The sequence below is a fragment of the Phyllostomus discolor genome, chromosome 13 (genome assembly GCF_004126475.2).
Source record: "Phyllostomus discolor isolate MPI-MPIP mPhyDis1 chromosome 13, mPhyDis1.pri.v3, whole genome shotgun sequence".
NCBI classification, from domain to species: domain Eukaryota; kingdom Metazoa; phylum Chordata; class Mammalia; order Chiroptera; family Phyllostomidae; genus Phyllostomus; species Phyllostomus discolor.
This window is the reverse complement of record NC_040915.2, coordinates 21,716,012-21,742,054: the sequence shown is the minus strand read 5'-3', so window position 1 is coordinate 21,742,054 and position 26,043 is coordinate 21,716,012. Positions and strand designations below refer to the sequence as shown.

The 26,043-nt window shown below is 46.2% G+C and overlaps 1 protein-coding gene, 1 long non-coding RNA gene and 1 other non-coding gene across 5 annotated transcripts in view; 1 reads left to right on the top strand and 2 right to left on the bottom strand.

Annotated features, from left to right (window-relative positions):
• Nucleotides 1–23,189, bottom strand: part of SLC36A1 (solute carrier family 36 member 1) — a 45,491-nt gene extending 22,302 nt beyond the window's left edge. The window contains exons 1-7 of one of the 3 annotated variants that reach the window (XM_028528322.2): nucleotides 22,458–23,189; nucleotides 11,338–11,485; nucleotides 6,296–6,386; nucleotides 5,334–5,422; nucleotides 4,786–4,881; nucleotides 2,182–2,266; nucleotides 1,521–1,739 (exon numbers count right to left, since the gene is read on the bottom strand). In XM_028528322.2, coding sequence (XP_028384123.1) covers nucleotides 1,521–1,739; nucleotides 2,182–2,266; nucleotides 4,786–4,881; nucleotides 5,334–5,422; nucleotides 6,296–6,386; nucleotides 11,338–11,480 — 723 coding nt within the window. In that variant the 5' untranslated portion in view covers nucleotides 11,481–11,485; nucleotides 22,458–23,189. Of the gene's footprint in view, nucleotides 1–1,520; nucleotides 1,740–2,181; nucleotides 2,267–4,785; nucleotides 4,882–5,333; nucleotides 5,423–6,295; nucleotides 6,387–11,337; nucleotides 11,486–13,622; nucleotides 14,643–22,227; nucleotides 22,420–22,457 lie in introns of those variants that run through there. The other 2 variants (XM_036014537.1, XM_036014538.1) reach the window with 2 other exon arrangements.
• Nucleotides 679–785, bottom strand: LOC114510543. The gene has a single exon (XR_003685702.1). It is a non-coding gene; the product is annotated as a U6 spliceosomal RNA (small nuclear RNA).
• Nucleotides 23,190–24,476: 1,287 nt separating the features above from the next.
• On the top strand, nucleotides 24,477–25,770 carry LOC118498005. Its single transcript, XR_004900525.1, has 2 exons — nucleotides 24,477–24,972; nucleotides 25,241–25,770. It is a non-coding gene; the product is annotated as an uncharacterized LOC118498005 (long non-coding RNA).
• Nucleotides 25,771–26,043: the final 273 nt, after the last annotated feature.

The following is a 26,043-nucleotide window of genomic DNA, read 5'->3' as shown; positions in this document are numbered from 1 at the left end:
TGACGATGAGGTACAATTCACCTGTCAGACTGACCAAAATTAAAACGACTGACATGTCTGGTGCTGGCTAGGACAGAAATCTTATACGGTGGAAGGGAGTCTATGTGAAATTGGTAAATAGTTTTTGGAAAAAGTAACTTGACAATGTAAAAATTTCAAAAGTGCAAACTCTTCAGCAATCGTGCCTCTAGATAATATCTTGGAGGAATTATTTATGCATGCCCACAAAAAGGAAGGCATAAGAAAACTCACTGTCGTAATGCTGAAATAATGCTAAAAATTATTAGTGATCTGATGGACCATTGACTGGGGGCTGGTTAAATAAACTAAGGCACATCTGTTCTCTGAGATACTACATAGCAATTTAAAAGAATGAGGCAGAACCAGGGGTATCAATATGGAAAGCTTTCTAAGGCATCATCGAGGGAAAAGAAGTAGACAAAAACTACATATAGTAATATTTTTAATTATATTAAAAAATAAAACAAAAATATGCTTTTGTTTTTATATACTTCTGTACACACTGACGGAGTGCATGAAGTACTACAGGACCTAGGAGGTGGCAGACCAGTCACACCCACGGTGCCCAAGTGGAAGAGACTCAGGGTGGGGTGTGGTGTCTGGCAGGCACTGGTGTCGCCTGCACTTTAAGATTTTATGTGTGTATTTTGGAGGTAGAAGAGCATGGAACGCTTCACGAATTTGCCTGTGACCCCTGCACAGAGGCCATGCTGATCTTCTCTACATCGCTCCAGCTTTAGTGCACGTGCTGCCGGAGCCAGCACTGCCTGCACTTTAATGAGGATGTATTGATGAGTTATTTGGGGCGTTGAATTTAAATGCTTTTTGAAAAGCTCTGCTTTTATTCTCCTGCTATCACTCTTTGCCTTTTCTGGAGTTCTGGCAACACGCAATGCGCTGCCCACAAACAGCCGCGGGGTTAAGGACACGTCTCTCTCAGCCCCACCTCCTGCCCGGCAGTCCAGGCGTCCTCCCGGGCACCGCGCCACAGCCCTGCCCACACGGGCTGCGCGAGCGGGAACCGCGACTGGATTTATAATTTGGACAAATATAAAACTGGAATGCTGAGGAATTATTTTATCTACACATGGATTAGAAGACTTGGTTTTTAATTTTATCTTAATATTTTTCTCTATTTTCCAATCTCATAAAATGATGTATGTATTAATTGCCTAATTGGGGAAAAATTTAAACCAGTGATCTCAAGAGGAGTGACTCTGCCCCCCAGAGACATTTACCAACTTCTGGAGACATTTTTATTGTCACAGCTGGGGAGCAGCGGTTGCTGCTAGCACCTAGCAGGTAGAGACCAGGGAGGCTGCTAAATATCCCATAAGGCACAGGACAGACAAAGAATTATCTGGCCCCAAATGTCAATAGGGCTTAAGTTGAGAACCCCTACAGTAAATATTGAATATGTCACGCGGAAGTTAACACGCCCCTATTTATGGTCCACGTCCTCGTTCTATTTGTTCTTTGACTGTTCAGCAGGCTCGTACCTGAACAATGAACTGGTAGATCATGACCAGGCTGACGAGCATGGTGACGTTGGCCAACAGGGAGAAGATGGACAGCACTCGAAGGTTCCTGATGCAAACCAGCAGCACCAGGAATGGCAGGAAGGTGAGCATGTAGAGTCTCGAGTCCATAGTGGGCGTCAGAATCACTGTCTCGTTGATGTGGCAGTCATTGGTGGTTGCATTGGCCGCTTCTATCACCTAGGAGGCAGGGCAGACAAGACACAGACAATGCCTCTCAAATGACAAAAGCCAGTGAACCTCCCGCTAGAAGGGGTTCCTGACTAAAGGCTCAGTGTGTGAAAAGGGCCCCGTAGAAGTCTGTGGTTGGTGAACTGTCTTTTGAGATCTTCGTAATTATCACAGCAACCCAATTATTTGAGCTGGGTTTGATCACATCTTACCTAAAGACAGCATGATGGACAAGACATTGGAGTTTCTCAATGCCCTAGGTCTTCAGATGAAATCAAACAAAAGACCCTGTTCTATGAAGAGAATCTCAATTCTTTTATTGATCAGAACTGGTTTGGGAAAAAGTCCTTAAAACAAAGTCCACTTATCTCTTGCCATTCTCCCCAACCCCATCTCTCTTTCCCCCCTTCCCTTTCCCTCTCCCTGTCCACCTCCCTTGCCAGGGCCACACCTGTTTGAAGTTGTCAGCCAGAAAAACAAAATAGACACAGCAGAATCCCAGCTGCGTGACAATCAGGAAGAAGTCCACAGTGTGCCTGAAGGTGGAGAAGACAGGAATAGAAAAGATCAGGACAATAAAGAGCAGGACCCCCAGAGAGACGGGTGTTTGAACGGTGCTTTCCCCCAGTCATCACAGACCCTTCCCATCAGGGGACAAGGATGAGTGCGCCCTGGTGAGAGGAGAAACTGTGCTAAGTGCCATCCGGCTGGACCTCTGGAGGACGGTGAAGGAGCTGCTGCCTGGTGGTTTCCCAGGTCCCCTTCCCGGCTTCTTGTCTGCCGTGCTGCATGATGTTAGGCAATCCCAAAGCTAGCAGGGCCTGAGCAGAGCACACACGCCAGCACAACTGCCCAGTCCCTTGACCTCCCTCTCCCCGTGGCCCACCTGTCCCATCTCACGCCATTTGTCCTAAAGCCACAGGGAACCTTTAGCATAACCGTCTGGGAAGTGTGGGCCCCTTCACCGTCTCTTTCTATAACTTGAACCCAAGAACCAACCTACTCTCACATAAGTACGCAGAAATAGATGTACCCTAACAGACTCCTGGTTAGAGCATTGTTACAACAACAACAGCTGGTAACAACCTATAGGGCCATCAAAAGAAAAATGATTCAATTATAGACCATTCTTAAATCGAAGAGTATACAGCAGGTAAAAAGCATATGTTAAATCTATATGGGCTAATAGAGAAATGCCTAAGAACTTTAAGGGAAAAAATAAGTTCCCAAACAGTATACATAGTATGGTTAATTTATATAAAAAAATTAAGATTATGTCCATGTTTATACATACAGATATTCCAAAAGGATACCCATGCAACTGTGAACAGTGTATATACTTTCACTTTTCACTTTATGCCCTTCTATGTTGTTCAAAAATAATTTTTTTTTACCGTAAGTACACATTAATTTTATTAAAGCAAGGAAGGGAGCGAGAAGGTAAGAAAGGGAACAGGGTGAGCCATGGAGAGAGGGGAAAAGAGGGCGAGAAAAGGAGAAGACAGAGGGAGAGGGAAAGAAAAGGAGAGAGGCGGAGAGAGGGCGGGGGAGGGAAGACTTGATTACCAATCAACCAACCAACCAACAGTGGTCACTTGGAAATCTGTGACCTCCCGATCACGGACAATGACTCCACTGGAAGAGTCACACAAATCTCCACCACAGGAGGGAGCTGACAATGGGTGAAGGTGAAGGTGAAGGTCTCCCCATGACCACAAAAAGGAATTTTTCTGAATATAGTTTTGATGTGGTTCAATTAAAAAAAAAAAGGAACCTGCCTGGTGTGGTTCAGTGGATTGAGTGCAGGCTGTGAACCAAAGGATCGCTGGTTCAATTCCCAGTCAGGGCACATGCCTGGGTTGCAGGCCAGGTCCCCAGTAGGGGGCACATGTGAGAGGCAAAGGACTCAGCCCTTATTGGTATCAATTCTCTACATCCAAATGTACTGTTTTCTCAAACAGAAAGCAAAACACAGAATATTTCCCTTCAGGCATCTGACAAGTTACCACGAGGAGAAATTTCCTGACACCCGCCCCCTCTGCTGAAATGTCTCTTTCCCTACTGAACCCACTTGCTCTAGCTCACCTCACCGCCTCCTCGAAGGCTTCCTTCTCCTGCCCAGCGCCCTGCCATAAAGCACCTATCACGTGCACTTCTCATCTGCCACAGTGTACAAGAGAATCTTGAATGTTTCTCCCCTCTGAGTGCCTAGGGTATATTCAGAGCTCAGAACACTCTCTTCCCCCTGGTTTATTCTACTCCTGATCTCTCGCTCACAAGATTCTCACGCACCTTTCTCCTTAGAAAAACTACAAGCCGCTGGAGCACCGGGACCACATAATTCACCTCAGAGAACCCCTCCTCCATATACCTAGAATTGTTTTGTACCACTTATGAGAGGGTGCTTATATATAAAACCCGAAATACAGTGAAGCCGCAATAAGTGGACCATGATATAGCAAGGGACAACTGTATACTTCACTGGTGAGTACCCATATAGAATTGTATATGCTGCTAAAACTACGTAGGTTTAAGAGTGTAGAAAGTGTTTAAGAGCATATGAAGTGTTTATAAGAGTGTGGGAAAGGTTAATAAGAGAGTAGGAAAGGTTTACAGGAGTGTGGGAAGGGTTTATAAAGCCTTAAAATATACATAAATAAAAGAAATATAATGTCACTACTTCACAGATTTTCACCTATTGTGGGGGTCTCTGGAATGTAACTCCCGAGATAGGAGAGGGATCACTGTATATATATTTGCTGAACGATTAGGGAATTAAATATAATCCCTGCTCATAGACTGTCAAAGCTGGAACAACCTATAGAGATCTTTCAGGCCAACAAGGAAACTAACGCCCAAGGAAGGGAGGGGGTCACACGGCCCAAGGTCATTCAGATTACTGCTGGGGGCTGAACTGGAACTCCAGTTTACTAACCCAAATGATGGTCTTCCCACTACTTACACTACTTACCACTACTTACTACTACTTACACTTTCTCCCACATCTCACCCCTATCTGGAGGCTACAGTCACAATGAGAGAGGAAACCAGTTACCTTCCCCAGTGTGCGTGGTTCCGGAGCCAGGAGACAGGGCTGGATTCCAGTCCGTACATCACCGTCTCCCCATAGTCCACGAAGGGCTTGTTCAGTCTTGGAGGAGGAGAGAGAGAGGGAGAGTGAAGTGTGTGGGCTAGACAAAGACAGGACAAAGGCAGCTCACTGAGACCTGGGCCTATTCCCCATCTGTCACCCTGGAGCTATCACTGAATCCTGGATCAAATGCTTTCAAGGATCAGAAGTGTCAAGTCAATGGAACAGTTACTTTCATTATAATTAACGACCATCTGGTAGAACCATTTCAATGGGTAAATACTGTATTATGAAGCATATAAAAATATAATGTGTTTTCTGTCCATTAGATTTAAGTAAATTTGACAGATGACGCATGATGAAAAAGAAAACAAATAACAGGGCAATGTTAATCAGCAATGACATTTAGCTAGCATTAAAATTTTAGGCTGATCTGTGTAAGTGCTCACTTTCAAGTAACAAAACCTAAAAGGACAATCTGTCACTCCAGGGGCAGCTCAGAGGACTCTCACCTGCGGCAGAAGTGGTGAGCGCATTTCACCAGGATACCCATGCAGTGCACGGCCACGATGCCTATCAACAGCAAGCTGAGGGGACCCATCTGGGACAGGTGTCGCAGGCAAGAGAGGGAGAGACACACAGGAAGGATTAGGAGCCAGCCGACAGAGACCGCATTTGCTAATGATCAGAGCGCTCCGCTAAGCTACTGAGGCGCTTCCCAGTGACAGAGCCTCTGGCCCAGCATCAGAGACAGAAATGTGGCCGTGGAGACGAGCTCAGTGAGGGGGGCATCATCCGAACCTCTGCCTGCCTTCCAGAGAGCTAATCTCACGGGCAATGACACGGCTAAGGCTGTCCTAGGACCACTGCCAATAACAGAACGGCAGGCTCCTGTGACTGTTCGGGAAGAGGAGATGGGCTAAGCGGTGAGGAGCAGGGCCAAAATTCTTTCAAGAGCAATACCAGATCAAAAAAGACAGCCCCTAGCTAAGAAAAGTCCCCATCTCTGAGCTATCTCTAACTCTAACAAAAATCAGAATGGCTTTGGACAGGCAGTCTACATGGGGTGAATCATAAAAGAAAAATATTCCCAGACTTGGCCATCTGGAGATGAGGTACAGAAGGACCGTGTCGAAAATGGACGGCCTTCTGTTATGAATTCTTTAGTTAGCATTATTGGCAGGAACTGCCTGAGACATTTTAAGTGCATCCTCCCCATCAGAAAGTAAGTTCCATGAGGGCAGGAACCTCTTTTCCATTCACTGGTGGTATCCTAAGAGCCTAGAACACTCCCTGGCACACAAAAGGCCCCCAGTAAATATGTTTAGATAAATGAACATCTGAATTTTGATTTTTCTCAGCTGATTTTTTTAAAAGCTTCCCATGTACAATGTTTTAAATGAAGTAAAAAAAAATTTTAAAGCCACTATCTTCATTTGTCACGAAACTTCCCCCCACTGATGCAAGCCCTTACCAAAATGCCCGCATTTTTCACCGCCAGGGGCAGCCCCAGGAGTCCTGTGCCGATGTTGCCTTTTAACAAGTGGACCAAGGTCTGGAACCACCTGAAGCGAGAAGAAGGTAGACAGGGGCACGTTAACAACAATGGACGCGAACACTGATTAAGCACAGCACGGTGCTGAGTGCCTTCATGTATGATCTCATTCAGTCTCCACAGCAACCCTATGAATTGTGGACTAACCTCATTGTACAGATGAAAAAGCAACTTGCTCAAGGTCGCACACCTGGTAAAGAGTCGAACCAGGATCCAAACCCAGGCGGTCGGATCCCCAAGCTCACTCTAAGCTCCGCTCCTTGTGGCATCTCTGGGAATCCCCTTTCTTGGAGGTTGGATCAGAGGGGTGGTAGGACTCTCTCTAGCACTCTGTCCTCTCCAGCGTGCCAGGGCCTGGTTTCACCACTGACCTGCCCGCGAGGAAGAAGAGGGCCCCAGACTATAAAAGAAGATGACGAGCTGGGCTGGGAAGGACAGAGAGCAGTATCAGAGACCAAGGGAAATGGGAAAAGAGAAGTCGAAACTCTTAACAGGAATTTTATGGAGAGAATTGTCATGCTTATGTGAATTCCCCTTGCGCATACGTTAAGTTTGATTTTCTCCTGTTTGAAAAAAAGAGAGAAAGTTTTATGGCAAGTGAAGAGAATAAGTCACGCAGCACCTCGACAGGCCAAATGTCCCTAGCCCAGTTTGCCTCAAAGAAAAGTGAAACGCCATGCAGTCCTAGGACTGGAGCCCTCTTCCGTCCCCTAGCTGGCCCTTCTGCCTTGAAGACAGATTTTCCCTCCCCTATCACACAAACTGTCCCTCAAGGTGTAACTGAAAAGCCTCTCACACTTCCTTGTTTACTTTTTCACTCAGCAAATTCGTATCCTGTGTAAAACGCTGTGTTAATGCAGTGGTGGAAATCAGTAAGAACCAGATAAGGACCTCAGTCTCTGGGAACAAACAACGTCTTGAGGTAGAAAGACCCCTGCCTGAAGAAGAGCCAGGAACAATGTCCAGGCAGGAGAGGCAGGTGAGGGCTCAGAAGGGAGAGACCTGAGCAGAGCTCGGCAGGACAGGCAGGGCTTCCAGCTGTGCTGGTGAGGAGGAAGACCGACCTGGAACAGGAGCCTGGAGGGAAACGTGGGACACGGACAGGGAAGGGTGCGTCAGCTTCAAGGCCGCTCTGGTGGGGGTGAGGATGGGCGGTGGATTTCTGTTTTTTCCCCAGGGAATGGGAAGACCTCAAAGGACTGACAGCAGAGGAGTGGCCTCATCTTCAGCATTCTCTATTCTTTGTCACTTCCAGAACAATACGGACCAGGTCATATATGGTATGCTTTCACCCAAATCACAGACTGACTCAAGGTTTCCGCCCCCCGGCACTGTCTTAAAATTCTTCTGCACAAAGAACCTAAATCCCTCCTAAATGATGCTCAAGCACATGTCTTCAAATCTGCACTTGAAGAGAAACAGAAAGCAAACAACATGTTATTTGGCCACACCAAACCCATCTTTACCCTCTGGGAAGGAATTTTACTTTCGGTAACCTTTCTCCTTCTGCCTCCAGGAAGAAAACCTCTCAAATTTCCTACTGTCCCCAAGCTTTTCAGAAAAAAATCAAGGAAACTGCTTCGAGTCTAAAAACAAGAGGCTGAGTGTTTTTCTGGACTACTCTGAGGAAACAGCTTAAGGACGAGACCGCAAGGGTCCAGCGGTGACTCCTTCATTATCAGCAGCCAGTGACCAGGGGATTCTAGGCAGGAGGATGAGCCAATCAAATTTCCGTCTTAGCAAGGGTAAGCACTACACCAAACCAGCCTGCCCCCCAGAGCCCTCCCAGATCCCTCCCCTAAACGCCTGAGCTGGGTTTCGTGGGGGATCCAGTCCCCCTAGCCCTGGCTCTGCCACTAACTCCAGATGACAATTACCTCCCCTTCACTGGGCCCGCTGTCTCACCTGTAGAGTGAGGGGACTGGACCACAACAACAAACTCTTCAAGGTCCCTTCAGCTCTGAAACACCAGGATTCAATGCAATTGACCAGAATTACTCTTTTTACTCAATGGCCTCAAGCTGGAATTACCCAAAACCATGTGAGTATCACAAAATCAACTCCGGGGACTGCAAAGTCTTAACTGCAGGAGGGCAAGGGAGAGGGGGGAGAAGGTAAAGAAGCCTCGCAGATCTCTGTGGTTACGTTTATGCTCCAAATCAGCAGTTCTTATACTGTGTGACCTTAAGATCCCTTAATACATTTATAAATTGCTGAGGATCCCAAATAGCTTTTGCTTATATGGATTATGTCTGTTGATACATACTATACTACAAATGAAAGCCAATAAATTATATAATACTTATTAATTTAAAATAACAATAAATCTAGTTCATATTGATATAAATAAATAACAAATGTTTAGTGAAAAGTAACTCTATTTTCCAAAAACATAAAATGTTAGAAGAATGGTGCTACTTTATTTTTTGGCAAACCTCTTCCATGTCCTGCTTAAAAGAAGACAACTGGGTTGTCTACTTCTGTGCTCGCTCTGCTGGGATATGCTGTGTGCTGGCTGAAGTACACAGAAGGTCTGTCCTCACACAGATACGCAGTTGGAAAAGGAAGGAGTATTTTAATCACCTCTTCAGGAAATTGTGGTCATTTTTCTTTGATACCACACCAAAAGTCGACATGTGGTCAATACTTGGAAGTTACTTGTAATGTAGAATCTGAATTTTTCATCTTCTATTACATTAAAACCCACTGGTGATCTTGCTCTTTGAATGATCTTTTACCCATGGCACAATTTTCCTACGTCACACTTCGGTCTCCCAGAAGATATGGTTCTCTGGGCTTTGCAGAGCTTCAAAATGCTGATGTATTACCTTATAATATAATATCAAAACCACATTTATTAATGCTGTCACTGATCTCATCAGAAAAATCTTTAAGTAGTGGGAAGCTGTCCACGTCACAGTGCTAGATACAAGTTTTTTTTCCTCTAATTTTGAAAGCTCAAATGTTATTGTGGGCAACAAATACTGTTGACTGTTTTACTTGTGGTGATGGTCTCACTTACGATGGGACTGTGACACTTGCCATCACTTACAGATGGGCTTTTGGGTCACCTACCTAGTATCACAGTATCAGGGCAAGATGCCCCTCAGAACAAAGTATACCCTGGAAAAATGTTCCAATGAAAGCCCAAGGAAGATATCTTCTGGTTTGTTTGGTTTCCAACAAACAAGGGTAAATAACTGGGGTTGACTACTAGTTATAACCCAATGTGAAAAAAAGAGATATTCAGAACAGCTAACAGGTGTGCATCAGCTTCTATACACATAAAACCAATGAGCTACCATTCTGAAGTTGCTAGCTGGTTGGCGTTGAACTTCAGAAATGTCCCTTTAAAAATGAAAATCTAGACCATATGGCAAGCACTGCATAGACAAATTAATGCCCGAGAACAAGGAGCAAAAACTGGAAAGGAAACTATAAAGGGAAGCTTGCGAGAAACATTTCAGAATGACAAGTGTGACTTCTCAAGGGAAGCTATCTCACGTCATTGGCCGCATTTGGAGCTCCTTCTGCCTGGGGAGAGCCAACTGGGAGGAAAAGATTGGGAGAAAAGAGGGTCCTCGCTGCTCCCAGTTGTGCTCTAAGCAATCTTTTCCATCAGCTAACCATGCAAGCAAATGGGGGAATCTATGAAAGCATTCCACATGATAAATAAACTGCAGAGACTGAAGATTTGCGAGCAGAAGTCAGCGAGTGGTGGAGGGCAGCTGGTACTGTGGTCAGTCCAGATCCTCCAGTTCTATTCCCGTTCACCTGACAAAGTGCCCTACACCGGGACAGACTGCAGCCAGAGAAGGCTTCACCAGTAATGGACTCCAAGAGAAGCTTCCATGGTCCCCCTGGGCAGTCACAGGAGACAGAATAAATCTAGGTCACAAAGAATCCCTGAGTGAGTCATACCCAACCCACAAGGGAACACAACAAGGGTGACAGCGACGCATGAGGAATAAACAGAAGGACTGCAAAAGATGGGGTGCTAAGATCCCAAGGAAAGGTCAGGGGTCTGCTGAGACTGGGGATCTAATCAGACAACTCAGTGGAATAGGAAACACTCCTCTGAATCTTCTGAATTGAGTGGAGAGCACCAGATGGTGAGCACAGCTTCACAGCGAAGTCCTCAATGTTATCTTACATTTGGGGAAATTGAGGCTCAAACTCAGCACGGATGAGCCTTGGGGTTCATGTGTCCAGGGATGAAACATAACACCTTCTTAGGGAATACAAAGCAGATCTCCTCTATCGACCCCTAGATTTTTTTAAGTGCAGCAAAAGTTATTCCTCCCTCTTCCCACTTCTTCAGCCAAATGAGCTGGCTATTTGGTGACAGGAACAGAAGTCTGGGAGAGACCTTGCAAAGGAGACTCCAGCTGGGTTGGAAGTATGTGAGGTTCTAGCACAGATGACCCGCAGTTCTAAATTAAGAGAATGTTCTCTGTAAGCTTTTCTTATGTCCATGCTCTCACTCGGCATGACTTGGTCCAGCCTTGTAGGACCAACGCAGTTTAAATGAACAAAGAATAAGAAACAGACTACTGAGTGGCAGGCAAGGAGCTCAAATCTCTGCATTGTTAACCACCCAACCTCTTTATATCTTATTTTAATCTGTAAAGTGGGGGAATTAGTCGAATGGAGAGCAAAAATAACTCCAAGGGTCCCGGCTGGTGTGGCTCAGTTGGTTGGGTGTCGTCCAGGAAAGCGAAAAGGTCACCGGTTGGATTCCCAGTCGAACCACGTGCCTGCGTGTCGGTTCAGTCCCTGGTCGGGGCAGCCAATAGGTGTTCCTCTCTCACATCAGTGTTTCTCTCCCTCTCTTTCCCCGAACCCCCTCCCCTCTCTAAAAATAAACCAATAAAATCTTTAAAACAGTAACTCCAAGGGAGACTATGTCACTGAGACAGAACTCAGGGACTTGAAAGAAGGCAGAAGGAACAGCTACTCACGTTGTGCTGCTGCTTTCCCCAAATCGCTGGTAGGAGCTCGGGGAAGAGAAGTTGTTCAGACCCTCGGACGGGCTCTCGTCCGGGCTCACGTCGGCGGAGCTGTAGTCAGGGTAGTCCTCGTTCCGAAGCCTCTGTGTGGACATGGTAGCTGTGGGGACAGGGTCAGTGCTAAGACCTCCAGCGGCTGGGGCCTTTAGCTCCAAGCCCGCGGTGGGCTCCGGGGCAGAGGCAGCCATTGCCTCGGTAGCTCAAGGGTGATGACCGCTATGGATTAAGTACAGTGTGAGAGCTTGTATTTATGAAAATGGAAAGGGTGCAAAGTTCACTTGGCCAGACCGTGCTGACTCAGCTCCCATCTCCCAGCCTTCCCAGTGGGTGCCACACTCATGTGTTTCTAGAGCTCCTGGGCAGAGCAGAGGTGATGCATTCTTGGGAGGGGTGGGGGAGCACACAGGCACTTGCAGGAAGATATCCCTGTTCCTTAGGTTGAGGTTAACAATCCCTGCCTTCGAGCCATTTCTTGGACCTTGAACAGTTAAATTGTATCTACTTCTATCTTTCCCAAGGGCAAGCTCTCAGAAGACGGGAACTTGAATCTTCTTAACTATATCCTATTTTTCTTCTATATTAGAAGAGATGGCCAGATCATCCAGTTCTGCTCAAATTCCCCAGCAGATCCCAGAGCCGCAATTGACTTTCTCCTTATCTCTGCCATTGCCTCTGGCCTCTCCTGTACTCTTAAGAGCTCAACAGTGACTCCCACCCTGACCCTGGGACTCTTTTCTTGCAACCAAGCCTGACTGTTGAGAAATGGCAGCTGAAAGAACAGAGGAAGACCAGGAGCGTGCGAGGTGTTCACCACTGGCTCTTGTCTCAACAGCTCCCGTCCACAGCCTCTCTCCCTTTTTATTTTCACAGATTTGCCAATTTTTAAAAGATGGTGAAAGAAGCAGCCCTTCCTGTTGTGTGCTGGGGAAGGATGGTGAGGGTGGTATCCCTTGGGTAGACTTTCTCAGTAACAACTACAGAAGGGAGAACGACTTCTTTAAGATACACAATAAAGATCCATTTTGGGAGTTGTATAGGCCCCCAGAATCCTAGAGACGGTTGCTAAAAAGAGCCTTCAGAAGTCACTCTAACTGCTTGTTTTACAGGAGAAGAATCAACCCCCCCAAAAGATGAAGGGGCCCGCTCCGCTCCATGCAGGCAGCAGCGAAGCAGTACACAGGCCTCCTGACGGCGCCTGAATCTGGAAACGTACACCGAACACAGTGCCAGCGGCAGCGAGGGAACACTGTGATGAAATGAGACTCAGCTTTCTGCCCTCCTCTGCACTCGATCTGCAATCGAGTGAGGAAAAATGTACACAAACATTACAAATGACAAATAAAAACCTCTCTGACACGTGCCAGACTAGCACAACTGCCCGCTCCTAAGCCCCAGCCTGAGGCTGGCTGCCCGCCCTGCGCCTGACGTGCTGTCTCAGGGACCTGTGAGGAGACAGACCTCCCGTGGCCACCGCAACATGCCATCCACCTAACACCCAAAGCTAGCTGTCAGAGGACAGCTCTGTGCTGAGTGCTCCCGCAGGTCCGGTCCCAGGGGGCTTTTCGGAAACTGCCCCCACCCTGGCACCTGAGTGACCCAGGGTGACCTCGTTTTCTCCCACCAGCTATAATGGAGGTGGGACCCCATGTCACCTCACAAGGAAAGTACTTGGTAGAACGTCAGCAAAGGGCTTGGAAGTCCCAGAGAGGGCCCTGCCCAGCTTCTCTGCTAAGTACCTAAGAGGGTGTCAACCACTCACATGCAGGAGGAATTCAAGAAAGTCAGCTAGCTGTGGGGCAGTTAAACTCATGAAGGGGCCAAGGAGAAAAATTATGAAGTAGTGGAAAGCTACCATTCAGACAAAAGTTAATAAGCTAATTTATATGGAACTCAGAAGACCTGGGTTCTAAAGCTGCCTCTACCACCAGTTTGCTTAGTAACTCAAACAGTTCTCTCTGTATGTCTAAGATCTCTGTTCCAAACATGCAAAGGGGGGAGACGGTGAACTAAAATCTCTCTCAGCAACTCTCTAGCTCTAATATTCCAGGAATCAACGACTGTAATTATTTATGCAAACAACAGCTAATTACTAGTCTCTTCCAACATACTGAAAGCGTCTGAGGAGCAGAGCCCTCCAAGTGAATCCCGCATGTTACTGAGGAAGAAGGGACCGCACACAGGGACTGACAAGCTCCCCGGTCCCTCCCCAGGAACTAAGAAAGCACTCTGTTGCTTACTCGGTATAGATGCTCAATTCACTTCAAACACTGTAAAGGTGCCTCTTTATATTGTGTATAAAAGCTGAAGTTACCCACACCCACAGCAGATTATTGCTAAAAACAAAAACTGCTCAAAGAGAAGCTGACATCTATAGATCTAAAGTCCAAGAAACAACAGCAGGATGTGGGAGATGTGGCTTGGCAACCCTGTGAATGTTGAAAAGGAAAAAAATGCTAGATATGGGTTTCAGTTGATAAGTGTAACAGAAGTCAATGATATATAAGAATAGATGCTAAAAAGGCCAGTGCAATCCTAGGCTGCACTAGGATGAGACCCCAGGTAGATGGCACATATCACTGGGCAGTTCTGCGACACATGGTGTTCTGTTCCAGGTAGCACACGATAAAGACAACGATGGCAAACTATGGCACAGCCAGGGGTCAGCACCAGGATCAGGAAAGGGATGGCCGCCAACTAAGTAAGGAATGGTGGGAAGCACTGAGAAGGCTCAACCTGGAGACCTGGCAACTTGGGAGGTATACAAACTGCCTTTAAATGCTGTCCTAGGGATAAGACTCACTCTGTGGGGCTTCAAAGGTCAGTCAGAAAGAGGATGAGTAGGTGGAACGTAAAGGGAGGCAGGGCTTTGGCTCGACATAAGGAAGAACCTTCTATCAAAACGAGTTGTCCAGATGGAATGGTTCGCTCTGGGAGAGAGTGTGTTCCCCATCCCTGGAAAAGGCCAAGCAGAAACCTTTCTCAGAGCTGTTCTGTAGGGGTCCAAGTTCGATAGAGGGCGGGTACAGTCACTCCCTGAAGTTCCTTCTGACAACTAAGTCCTCCTCCTCTTCCTTTCTAGCTGTCCCCACTGAGTGCTGGCCTTCAAGGTCATGCTGCCCCTGGCCTCCCTTTGACGAAAACTGGTTTCCAAGTCTACTGCTGCAATCGCCCATGCCTGCCATGTGGAAGGGTTTTTGTTTGCGCTTTCAAGGTGCTTCTTCTTTCTCTTCTTCTTCTTATTACATTTGATTTGCATATTGGTGGAAACTGATATATACCTTAGGATAATAGCAATAATAATTATAGCAAATTTTTAAAAAATTTTATCCATTTCAGAGAGACAGGAAGGGAGGGAAGGAGAGAGAAGGAGCGAGAGAAAGAGGGAAAGGCATGTCGCCCACTCATTCATGCATTCACTGGTGGTTCTTGTGTGCGCCCCGACCGAGGATCCAATCTGCAAACTTGGCACAGAAGACAATCCTCTAACCAACTGAGCTACCCTGCCAGGGCTAAAAAACATTTTTATAACCTGTTTTACAAATTGTAAAGCACTCTCACATATATAATCATCAATTTTACTTCTTTTTTATTGAATGCGTTGAGGTGACACTGGTTTACAAAACCATATGGGTTTCAAGTGTACAACTCTATACCCCATCATCCGCACACTGCATCGTACACTCACCACCCAAAGTCAAGTCCCTTTGCTTCACTAGTGAGATGTGGGGCTTGCTTTCTTTCTTTCTTTCTGAATAACGAGCTCATAACACAGCTAAAATGATTTCATATGAACAGGTCTTCATTTCTGAGTCATATCCTTGAATGTTGAACTAGGTGAACAGGCTCTTTTATGGTTCTTACCACACAAACGACACTGTCATTAACAGTATATGGACATGACTGTCTCTGCATAATCCTGCCAATGTTGGATTTTATCACTTTTAGTTTTGCTCTTTTAGATGGAGGGGTGGCTCCTTATACTTGTTTTGTTTTTTTTTACATCTCCTTAATTTCCAGTGAAGACCACTGATAATAAAAACTCTAAGAGTATCTTTTCCCCACCTATCAGATTCATATTTTTGAAAATCCTAAATGCACTTTAGAAAATACTAAAATGTTCTCAAGATGGCTACTTAAGAATTTACTCATTGGACTCTACTCCCAATTCAGAAAAATAAACAAGGTCACTTCCAAGGAGAGAGAATCCATTTGTACTTGTTAGTAGGTCTCTTTCAGGGCACATGGGAGGGTCAGGGAGGAGACAGAGGAGGAGGGAGGAAGAGGGAATACCAAAGTGTTAGTTAGCTTCACTGCCAAAAGCTAAGCAATACTTCTAAGGAAGCTTGTAAACACATAGAAAATTATCCTCTAAAAATTATCAGAATTAATAAGTTCAGCAAAGTTGCAGATGCAAGGTCAATATACAAAAAGCAGTTGTATGTCTATTCATTTGCAATGAACAATCTTAAAATTAAATTGAAAAAAGTTCCATTTACTATAGCATCAAAGAGAATGAAATACTTAGGAAGAAACTGAGCCAAGTAGGTGTAAGACTTTTACATGAAAACTACAAAACACTATCAAAAGAAATTAAAGAAGACCTAAATAAATGAAAAAAAAATCCCGGTATTCATGGATCAGAAGATTTAATATTGTTAAGGTGGTAATACTCCCTAAATTGATCTACAGATTCAATGGAATCCCTATCAAAATCCCAGCTGCCTTTTTATAGAAATTAACAAAGTGATTCTAAAATTCATATAGTAACTCAAGAAGCCCAGATTAACCAAAACAATTTCAGAAAAGAAGACAAAGCTGGAAGACTTTCCAATTTCAAAACTCAGTACAAAGCTATAGTAACCAAGACAATACAGTCCTGGCGTAAGAACAGACATCATAGATCAGCCGAAACAGAACCAAGAGTCTCACACCTACAGTCTTGCGGCAAGGGCGCCCAGGCAGTTCAACGGGGAAAGAACAGCCTTTCCAACAACGGGTGCTGGGACAACTGAATCCTGACACGCAAGAGAGTGAACTGGAACTCTACCACACATCATATGCAAAAATTAAATCAGAATGGATCAAAGACCTACATGTAGGGGCTAAAACTATAAAACTCTTAGAAGAAAACATAGGCATAAATCTTCATGATACTGGATTAAGCAATGGCTTCTTACATATGACAGCAAAAGCAAAAAAAAAAAATGGTAAGTTAGACATCAAAATTAAACAGGAAAGTGCATACAAGAGCATACTTTCTTGTTGGTGTCTCAAAGGACACCATCAAAAAAGTGAAAGATGGGTCACAGAATGCAAGGAAATTTCTGTAAACCATATTTTTGATAAGGGACTTGTATCCAGAACATATAAAGAACTATTATAACTCAATAATAAATAGACGACCCAAATAAAAATGGATAAAGGATCTGAATAGATATTTCACCAACGATGTGAAAATAGATAATAATCACATGAAAAGATATTCAATGTCATTAGCCACCAGGTAAATGCACATCAGAAGCCACAATGAGATGCCACTTCACACACATCATGATGGCTAAAATAAAGACTGATTACAAGCACTGGCAAGGATGTGGAGAAACTGGTGCCCTCTTGTCCTGCTGGTGGGGATGTGAAATGGTGCAGTTGTTTGGAAAACACGTGGCAGTTCCTCAAAAAGCTACACATATTCACCACATGACCCAGCAATTCCATTCCTAAGTACACATTAAAGTGAAAACATATGTCCACAGAAAAACTTGTACACAAATGTTCATAGCAGCATTATCCCCAATGGTCAAAAAATGGAAATAACCTGATAAATGGAAATACTGTATCTCCATACAACAGAATTATTCAACAACAACAAAAAATGAAATACTGACACATGCTACAACATGGATGAACCTTGAAGAGATCACTCTCATCAAACAAAGTCAACCACCGTGGGCCATATATTGAATGATTTTGTTCATGTGAAAGTCTCGAGAGGGGAATCAGACAGAAAGATTAGTAGTTGCCCAGAGTTTAGGGTAGGGAGTTGGGAGTGATTGAGGGGTAATGGTTAGGGAGACAATTTCTAAAAGTGAGTATGGTTTTGGTTACACAGCTCTGTGAATATACTAAAAGCCATTGAATTGCACACTTTAAATGATTGAACGATATGTGAATTATATCTCAATAAAACTGCTAAAAAAATCTCAAATTCCTGACTCCAACTGATCATTTTATTTTTAATGAACCAGATTATCTTGGTTACAAGTAGATTTATATAAAGCACTAAACACAACTACGTCTCATCCCGATGGATACACCCCATACCACACCTCCTACCAGAGTTCACGGGTTGGCGCCATGTGCAGACTAAAGGCGCCTGCCACCCGTGACTCTGAAACTATTACTCTGGGTTGGTCTTTGGAACCCAGGGAAGTAGCAAATTCTCTAGATGCATTTTCTCTTCTCTCTTCCTGGAATTCAAAGACATGAACAAGGATACAGACTGTGCTGCTACATGCAGTAATCTACAGTGAGAAAAGTGAAAATTTCTGACTGCCAAATGATTTATTTTTACTTCTTAAAAGATTTTATGTTTAATTGTATGTTACTGATTATGCTATTAAATTGTCCTGATTTTTTTCCCTTGCCCCTGTCCGCCCAGCACCTCCCACTCCCTCAGGCAGTCCCCCCCACCATTGTTCATGTCTGTGGGTGATGCTTGTAAATTCTTTGGCTGCTATATTCTATACTGTACTTTACATCCCCATGGCTATTCTGAAACTATCTATTTGTACTTCTTAATCCCCTCACCTCTTCACCCATCCCCCACAGCCCCTCCCATCTGGCACCCATCAAAACGTTCTCCATATCCATGATTCTGTTTCTATTCTTCTTGGTTGCTTAGTTTGTCTTTTTAGATTCAATTGTTGATAGTTATGTTTTTTTTTTTGCCATTTTATTGTTCAGAGTTTTGATCTTCTTCTTTTACTTAAGTAAGTCCCTTTAACATTTCATATAATAATGCTTTGCTGATGACAAACTCCTTTAGTTTTTTCCTGTCTGGGAAGATCTTTTTCTGCCCTTTGATTTTAAATGATAACTTTGCTGGTTAGAGCAATTGTGGCTGTAGGCCCCTGCTTTTCATGACTTTGAATATTTCTTGCCAATCCTTCTAGCCTGCAAACTTTCTTTTGAGAAATCAGCTGATAGTCTTATGGGAACTACCCTGTAACTAACTAACTTCCTTTCTCTTGCTGCTTTTAAGATCCTCTCTTGATTTTTAACCTTTGGCATTATAATTCTGATGTGTCTTAGAGTGGACCTCTTTGCCACATGATTTATTTTTAAAGAGCATCAGATAGGACTCCATCTAACCTATGACAGAAGTACATTCCACAAACAGACTCCTGCCTGAAAGAGGCTGGTGTGAGGGCAGTCACCAGACAGCTGCTGAGCTCAGCGGGCTCTGTACAGAAGGAGCTGACTAGGCAAATGCACTTGCTTTTTACCCACGGTCATAAAAATCACTGAGGGTTAGGACCAGGTGTGATTTACAGAAGACTGGGCTCCAGAGTCCCATTTAGACGTGAGAAAACCAAAACCCCAGCTGGATAAAGATCTGGGATTAGAATCCAGCACACCAGATTCCGGGTCCAGTGTTTTCTACCATACCATAAATGATCTACCCTCTCCAAAATCTCCCTCAGATCAAAAACTAGACAGGATTGGGTCTGCTGAGGGAATTCTGCATAATAAAAAGTACATGAGTTCAGAGCTTAGTTTGGTGACCTTGAGCAAATTAATCTCCCTTTGTCTCAGTTTCCTCATCTGAAAAATGTTGTTAATAATACCTACATAACAATACTGTTATAAAGGTAGAAAGAAAAGATGTGATATGTTGCTTGGTCCCTAATGGACCCTCATTAATGGTAGCAATTGTAACGATTACTGCAGAGAAGTTCAAGGACAGGGCGTCAGAAAGTTCACTTTATAAATTAAGCACTGCCATAGTTCCTCCATTCCATCACTCTGGAGTGCTGAGCCAGGTCCCCAACATGAGAATGGTGATCTGTGTGCCATGAGCATCCTACAAACCCAGGCAGACAGATTTGTGAATTTCATGGAAAAGGGAAGCACAGAGGAGTCTTTCTGACTAGAGAGGGTCATTGAGAACTGGCCCTGGGTATCAAGGCTTCCAAGGGAAATGTTTGGGAAATAAAAGAAGAGACCGCACCAAATGCAGCAGCACGTGGCTTCCCTTTTGGTACACTCACAATGCCCCGTCCACCAGGTCCCACACCCGTCCAACACAGGCTGGATTTCTGTGCTCAGACCCAGCCAGTGAGGCCTGGCCAAAGGAAGGAGGCTCAGGATTCCTCTCAGGCCCGGGCTGAAGGAAACAGACTCAGTATGAATTTCTCCTATTCAACAAAGAGCAAAGCTAGGTGTTAGTGGTTAGTTAGTCACCCACTTCTGGAAGGTGTTATCAGGACCAGTCTACCAAGTAGACCCCAAAGCCTTGGCTGATGTGGCTCAGTTGGCTGAATCATCACCCCATACACTGAAAGATCGCAGGTTCAATTTCTGGGTCAGGGCAACCTGGGTTGCGGGGTTGATCCCAGGTCAGGGCATGTATGAAAGGCAACCAATCAATGTTTCTCTCTCACATCGAGGTTTCTGTTTCCCTGTGTCCCTCTTTCCCTCCCTCCCTAATTTTCTCCCTCTCTCCCCCTCTCTCTAAAACCAATGAGCATGTCCTCAAGTGAGGATTAAAAAAAAATTCCAAAAGTAGGCCCCAAAGTCTATTGACTCAACCCAGTTCCAGGATCTTGCTTCAGGTCGAGATGGGAAGAAGAAATGTGTTAACAGCAATGACTCTTCAGCCTCTAACCCTTGAAGACAGGAGAATTTAAAGAAGAGATACTCACTGGCAGGGAAAGGGGGGATTAAAGAGAGAAACGAAAAAGCACTTAACATGAGAATAGCTATCTGAAGCGAGGGGGAAAGTGAAGCGTTCCCCAAAGTGGGCACCTATCTGTTCTACCACATATCCCACATGCTAACTAGTTCAGCCCTAGAGCTGTACAGAACCTCTGAACTGGAAGAAAAGTTAAAACTTGACTCCAACACTCCACCCACAATACACAATAATCCACAACATCCCCAAAAGTAATCGACCAGTGAGTGACTATTAGCTCTGGTGACAGGGCCCTCCATGCACTGTGCTGCAATGCGAGAAAATGCTAATTCTCTGAAAGTTCTTAGGGTCACCCAAAAACCACTTCCCATATGGCACTTCCAGCCACTGGTCCTGGTTGTCATCTCTGGACTGTTGCAAAAGAAATGAATCCACCTCCTTATACCACCTTTAAAATAGAAGAAGACAGCTCTGAGCACTTCAAACTGCCACAAGGATGAGGCCGACTGGCCAGTCAGGGGAAAACAAGAACCCGAGAGCAGGCCATTGCAAACGGCACAATCAGAAAACAAAGGGAGAGGGACGTAATGCCGTCACCAGAGCAGCCTCCGCGGCACACAGCCTCCACCCCAGACAGCTGGTCTCCGACACGGAGCGAACGGCCAAGCCTTTCGAGTCCCCTTACTTCCTGACTTCAAGAACATCGTTAAAGAGCATGTGCTCTGCATGTCCAAGCTGATTACTGTCGACTGGTCTCCTGACAAGAGTCAAAGAGGTCCTTGATCATATTTAAATAATAAAAAGAGACAGTCGAACTCATTTTCTGCCGTCTTCGTTTAGCTTGGCCACAGCGCAGAGACAGGAAGAAAGACGGGGAGGATTTCATGGCAACCTGGAAAGAAAGAAGTAGGGAAACTGCTTGCTGGACAAGTCTTTTGCAAGGCAGGCACTAATGTGTACCGGAGAGAAGAAACTCTGATTAGAAAGCAGACCTCGACGCAGAGCCTGTCAGGGCAGAAGAGGCCCTGGGGGATTCGACCCTATCTCTTGTACGGGCTGGGAAACCTAAATCCAAGCGCGGACCCGGGTCACCCAAGGTTGCAGCGCCGAGTGTCAGAGCGAGAACAAGAGCTTTCCCAATCTCGGTTCTTTCCATTACACTGCGCTGTCATCTCATTTCGGCAAGCTTCAAACAGCGGCAAAACATCCACTGAAATCATCACCATCCCCGAATCGGACCAGCCACGGGGAAAAAAACAGCAACCATCTGCGTGCGCTCCGCGTTAACGCCAGGGCTCTCCACCACCTCAGCCGGGAGCTCACTCCGACTCCCAGGTCCTATTTTGGCAGGATTTACGACCAAATCGCAGGACGGCTGGAAACAAAACCTACAGAATGATGAGTTCGCAGAAAAAAATCGTCCACACCAAGCAGGGAACCACGCCCAGAGGCAACCCAACGGGGCGGAGGAGAACGGAGAGCGGAAAACAAGGAGAGGAATAAGAGAGAAGGGGCCCGGGAGAGGGTGCCTTCCACGTGTCAAGTTTTCTGCAGGAGACGGTGCGGTGGACAGGTAACTGCTGCTGAACTCAGGGAGACCGGGCTCCCAGGCGCGGCGCTGCGACTCGCTCCCTGGGTGGCCTTAGGCAAACCCTGCCCCTTCCTGGGCCTCGACTTCCCCGACTGCGCTGGGATGGGGGCGCCGCGGGTTGGAGCAGCAGATGATTTCCAAAGTCCCTGCAGGTCTGGCTGGTATTCTATGACCCGAAGACCCACAATTAGCGGGTCCCCACCGAGCAGCTCCCACACAGGGCCGGTGACTTGCCGGCGACCAGCCGGCGATGGCCGGACTCCTTTCGGAAGCGTGTCAGGCGCCCCGGCTAGCCGTCTGGGTGACGTTTCCCCTCTCGGGACCTGAGTTCCCCCACCTGTCAAATAGGACGGGTAGGTCAAGGGGGAGAGCGTGGTGGACAAGGGAGTCTCGGGGTCGCCTCCTCCCAGGAGGGGTGGCCGCGGGGTACCGCCGCTGCGGCCGGGGAGCCCGGGAGACTCGGAGCCGCATCCCAGGCGGCCGGTGCCGGACCCTGAGCATCCGCGGCGCCCCGAGGAAGGCGCGGGCTGGCCTCCCCAGCCACAGCCTGGCAGCGCGCGGACTCACCGCTCGGGTTCCGGTTCCGGCTCCGGCTCCGGCTCCGGCTCCGGCTCGGCTAAGGCTGGGACTCCGGCTGGGACCCGGCGTCAGTGCAGTGCACCTCACCCCGCCTCAGCGCGGAGGTCTCCCCATCTCCCAGAGCTACCCCGCAGCCGCTTCCGGGCCTCGCCACGTGACCCAGGCGCCCAAACCAGAAGCAGGGGTCGGAAGCTCCCGCGAGCCGCAGCCCCTCCCCTCTCGCGGTGCTCCAGGACGCGGCTGCGCAGCACCCCCTGGCGACCGATTGCTGCCACTGCAAGAAGGACTGTGTTCCTTGGGGGCTGGAGACGCGAAACGGGAACTGGGCGGGGTGTTGGCCTCGGAGCATGCGCGGTAAGTCCCAAGTAGAAGCGCGCTGTACCCTGAGTGCGGGTTTGTGGAAGGTCATTTTTATCCTTGCTATATTTCCTTTAATACGTCCCAATGAGCACATATTGCATTTATAATCAATTAATAATACATGTTTTAAAAAGTCATCTAATCACGTTTTAAAAGTGTACACAAACTCATTTGTTATTGCTATGTATTTGGGATTGATGTGCCCTGTGACCTTTTTTTTTCTATTTAAAATAATAGGAACTTATCAGTTAATGTGCTTGAACAAATCATCAAATTTTTAGGAGCATATGACTGATATTAAGAAGGGTTCTTGTTTGTTTGTGGGGTTTTTTTTTTGGCTGTTGTTTTTGTTTGTTACCCAACAAGTAGGTATTTTGTTGGGGGGTGAGAAGAACTTCTCTGAAATCAGATGTGCTGCCCTTGCACCAGGAGGTCACAGTGATGGAACTTCTAATGAGGACTCTGGTTCAACTCAAGTTGAAGTAACCGCTGAACAAGAGGAGACTGCATGAGAAAGATCCTGAGAACGTTCACGGGACAGCCAAGTCCCCAGAGGGATCCTGAGGGAGGCAGGCTTTAGGAGGAGCATAAACCCAGGAGTCAGGGCCGTCAGGGTTCCAGTGTCTCTGCTCATTCCAGTGCTCATGCATTGCCTTCATTTCTTTCTCTTGATGCCAGCCCGCTCTGTCTAGGGCTCTTGCGTTTTACATTTTAGCATTTTAGGCACCAGAGACCAAGCTGATGCTCTGTTTCCAAAAAATCCAGGGAAGGCATTCATTGGTTCACCTTGGGTCAGGTGCCACCCATGAACCAAACAACTATAATTAGGGAAAACATCAGTAGAAACCATAACTGATACAGAGGGGCCAGGTCACTTAAGAAATATGAGGGGAGGGTTTCTGAGGAGCTGATCCCGTGGACATCCATGGCAAGACTTGAAGAAAGAAAAAAGACATCAGGGATAAAGACTGGGCAGAGTCTACGTTTGCAACTCATAGGCCATGTGACCCTGGGTAAGTCATGCTTTTAAATTGGGCCAGTAATCGCTCCCTTGTTATGCCACGTGGTGTAAAACTACTGGTGAGAACTCAGTGCTTCCTTGAGAAGAAGCAGAGTTTAGTCGGTACAAGTATAGAATCCAGAGCGGTGGTTCTCAACCGGGGGATGATTGGCCTTCCCAGGGGACAGGGTTGGCTGGACCATTATTCAGAGGTGATGTCCCCAACAGAGCTGATATGAGACACAGAATCACAGGTAGTTGGAGCTGGAATAAAGGATGAGTACATATTTTTCTAGACTACTAAATCATACCACAAATAAGGAAGCAGGTTTCTTCAGTCCTGGTGCCAGTACAATTTATATTCCGATTCCATCCTTTGGTTAGGAGCTATTGCTTATTCCAGTGTGTATGGTACTCTTCCCTCTAGTCCTCACCCCCACCCACCCAAGCCAAAGGAATCCAAAATTATGCACACCTTCATTACTGCTGGAAGGACACCTCCCAGGCCTGAAATTAGGGTTGGAGCTCCCCCTGGTGGTCTGAGCTCAGAAGCACAACTCCTTTGAAGACAAGCCTGTACATTTTAACTGTGATTTTCCGTCACATCAATCAACAGCAGCAGTCACCTTCATCCATGGTCAAAAGCTGCTCAGCAGAAGAGCCTGTCCTGAGCATGGAATAGGATACTCAAGTATGGATGGCTGGACTAGAGCACTTTGAAGTCGTTTCTGTAACTGATCTTGTTGTAATTATTATTGATGTATGTCCGTATTACTGATATAATTCATATTATCAATATACTGATATTGGTATAATTCCTTGTACTTAGAGGTGCTGTGTTTTGGAGTTTGGAGTTTTTTCCTCTCACGCTTTGTGATGGATGAGATGCATGCATTTAGAATAATAAACAATGGGTAAAGGGGGTCTCTACATAAATGGGGACCTCTGTGTAATTATGGCCATTCCATTCGCATGTTTTGCCTCTGGAAGACAAGATGCGAGACCCTGCCCAGTTTCCAGTCATCCTGTGCAGGGGGATGCTTGTGGTCACCACCCTGTACAGAGGTCTTGGGGCCTTGGGCTACCTTAAATTTCTGGGCCCACCACCTGTGCAAGCACCATCCGAAACCTCTCCAGCTGCTGGTGGTGAGCTCAGGCCTCAGAGCCAGAAGGATGACATGCAGGTGGGGCTGGCTTAGCTTAACTCTATGGCCCCAAAGAACAGAAATTCACATTCTTAATCTACTGTATAAACAATAGATATTTAGAAAAATATAAGGCGGTAACTTAGTTTTCTGAGTAACTCACACTGATCATTAAGAAGAAGGAGAGGAAAGAACAGCAGGTATGTATTGAATGTTCCCCCTGCACTGAGTGGTTTACACACACGTCTGATTTGGTTTTGTTGCAGCCCCGTCTACCACCTGCAAGACAGAGAACCGGGTCAAGGAATCCTGACATGGTTGGACCCCTTCCCTCACCTCACACACCACCAATTATATTCCATCTGGAACCTGGTGGTGACCCAGTGTGGCAGGAATGCAAAAGAAGGAGAAGGGACTGTGAGCAGAGAACAGAGAAGCATCGCAGGAGCCTCTGAGACCTGAACAGCTTTGAGCAGGAGTGTGAGCGATTACCAAGAGAGGAAAAGGACATTCTGGGCAGAGGGAGCTGCTCATGCAACAGGCATTGATTGCGAAGGTGTACGGTGTGCTCGGGGGATGGCTCTGACGGCCTGGTTGGTGCGGTGTGATGCTGAGCACATGGGGCGAAGACTGAGGGAGGGACTGTTGTGAGACGAGATGGCAGGAAAGTGGACTTGAAATTCAGTGGGCTTTGAACCCCGGGCTCAAGTTTGGAACTCTTTCCTGTAGGCAATGGGATGTCATTAAAGGCTTTTTGAGCATTGCGCTGACAATTATTAACCTTTTCTCTGTCTTATGTCCATGAAGAAGCACTTTCATTTTTCCTACCTTTGGCTTTTAAAAAATGAGCCCTATATGGTCAACACGTCACGATCACCATCTTTCCGAGGCCATCAGATGCAACCCCTGCCTTTTGGCAGATACAGAGCATGTCCTCAATGTACAGGGGAGGCAAAGGAGGTTTCGGGGAAATAAGGCGACCTAGACAGTTAGTGAGTAAGGCTCAGTGAGGACTCAGATCTCCTGAAACCCAGGCCAGCTTTTCAAATATACACATCATACATTCTCA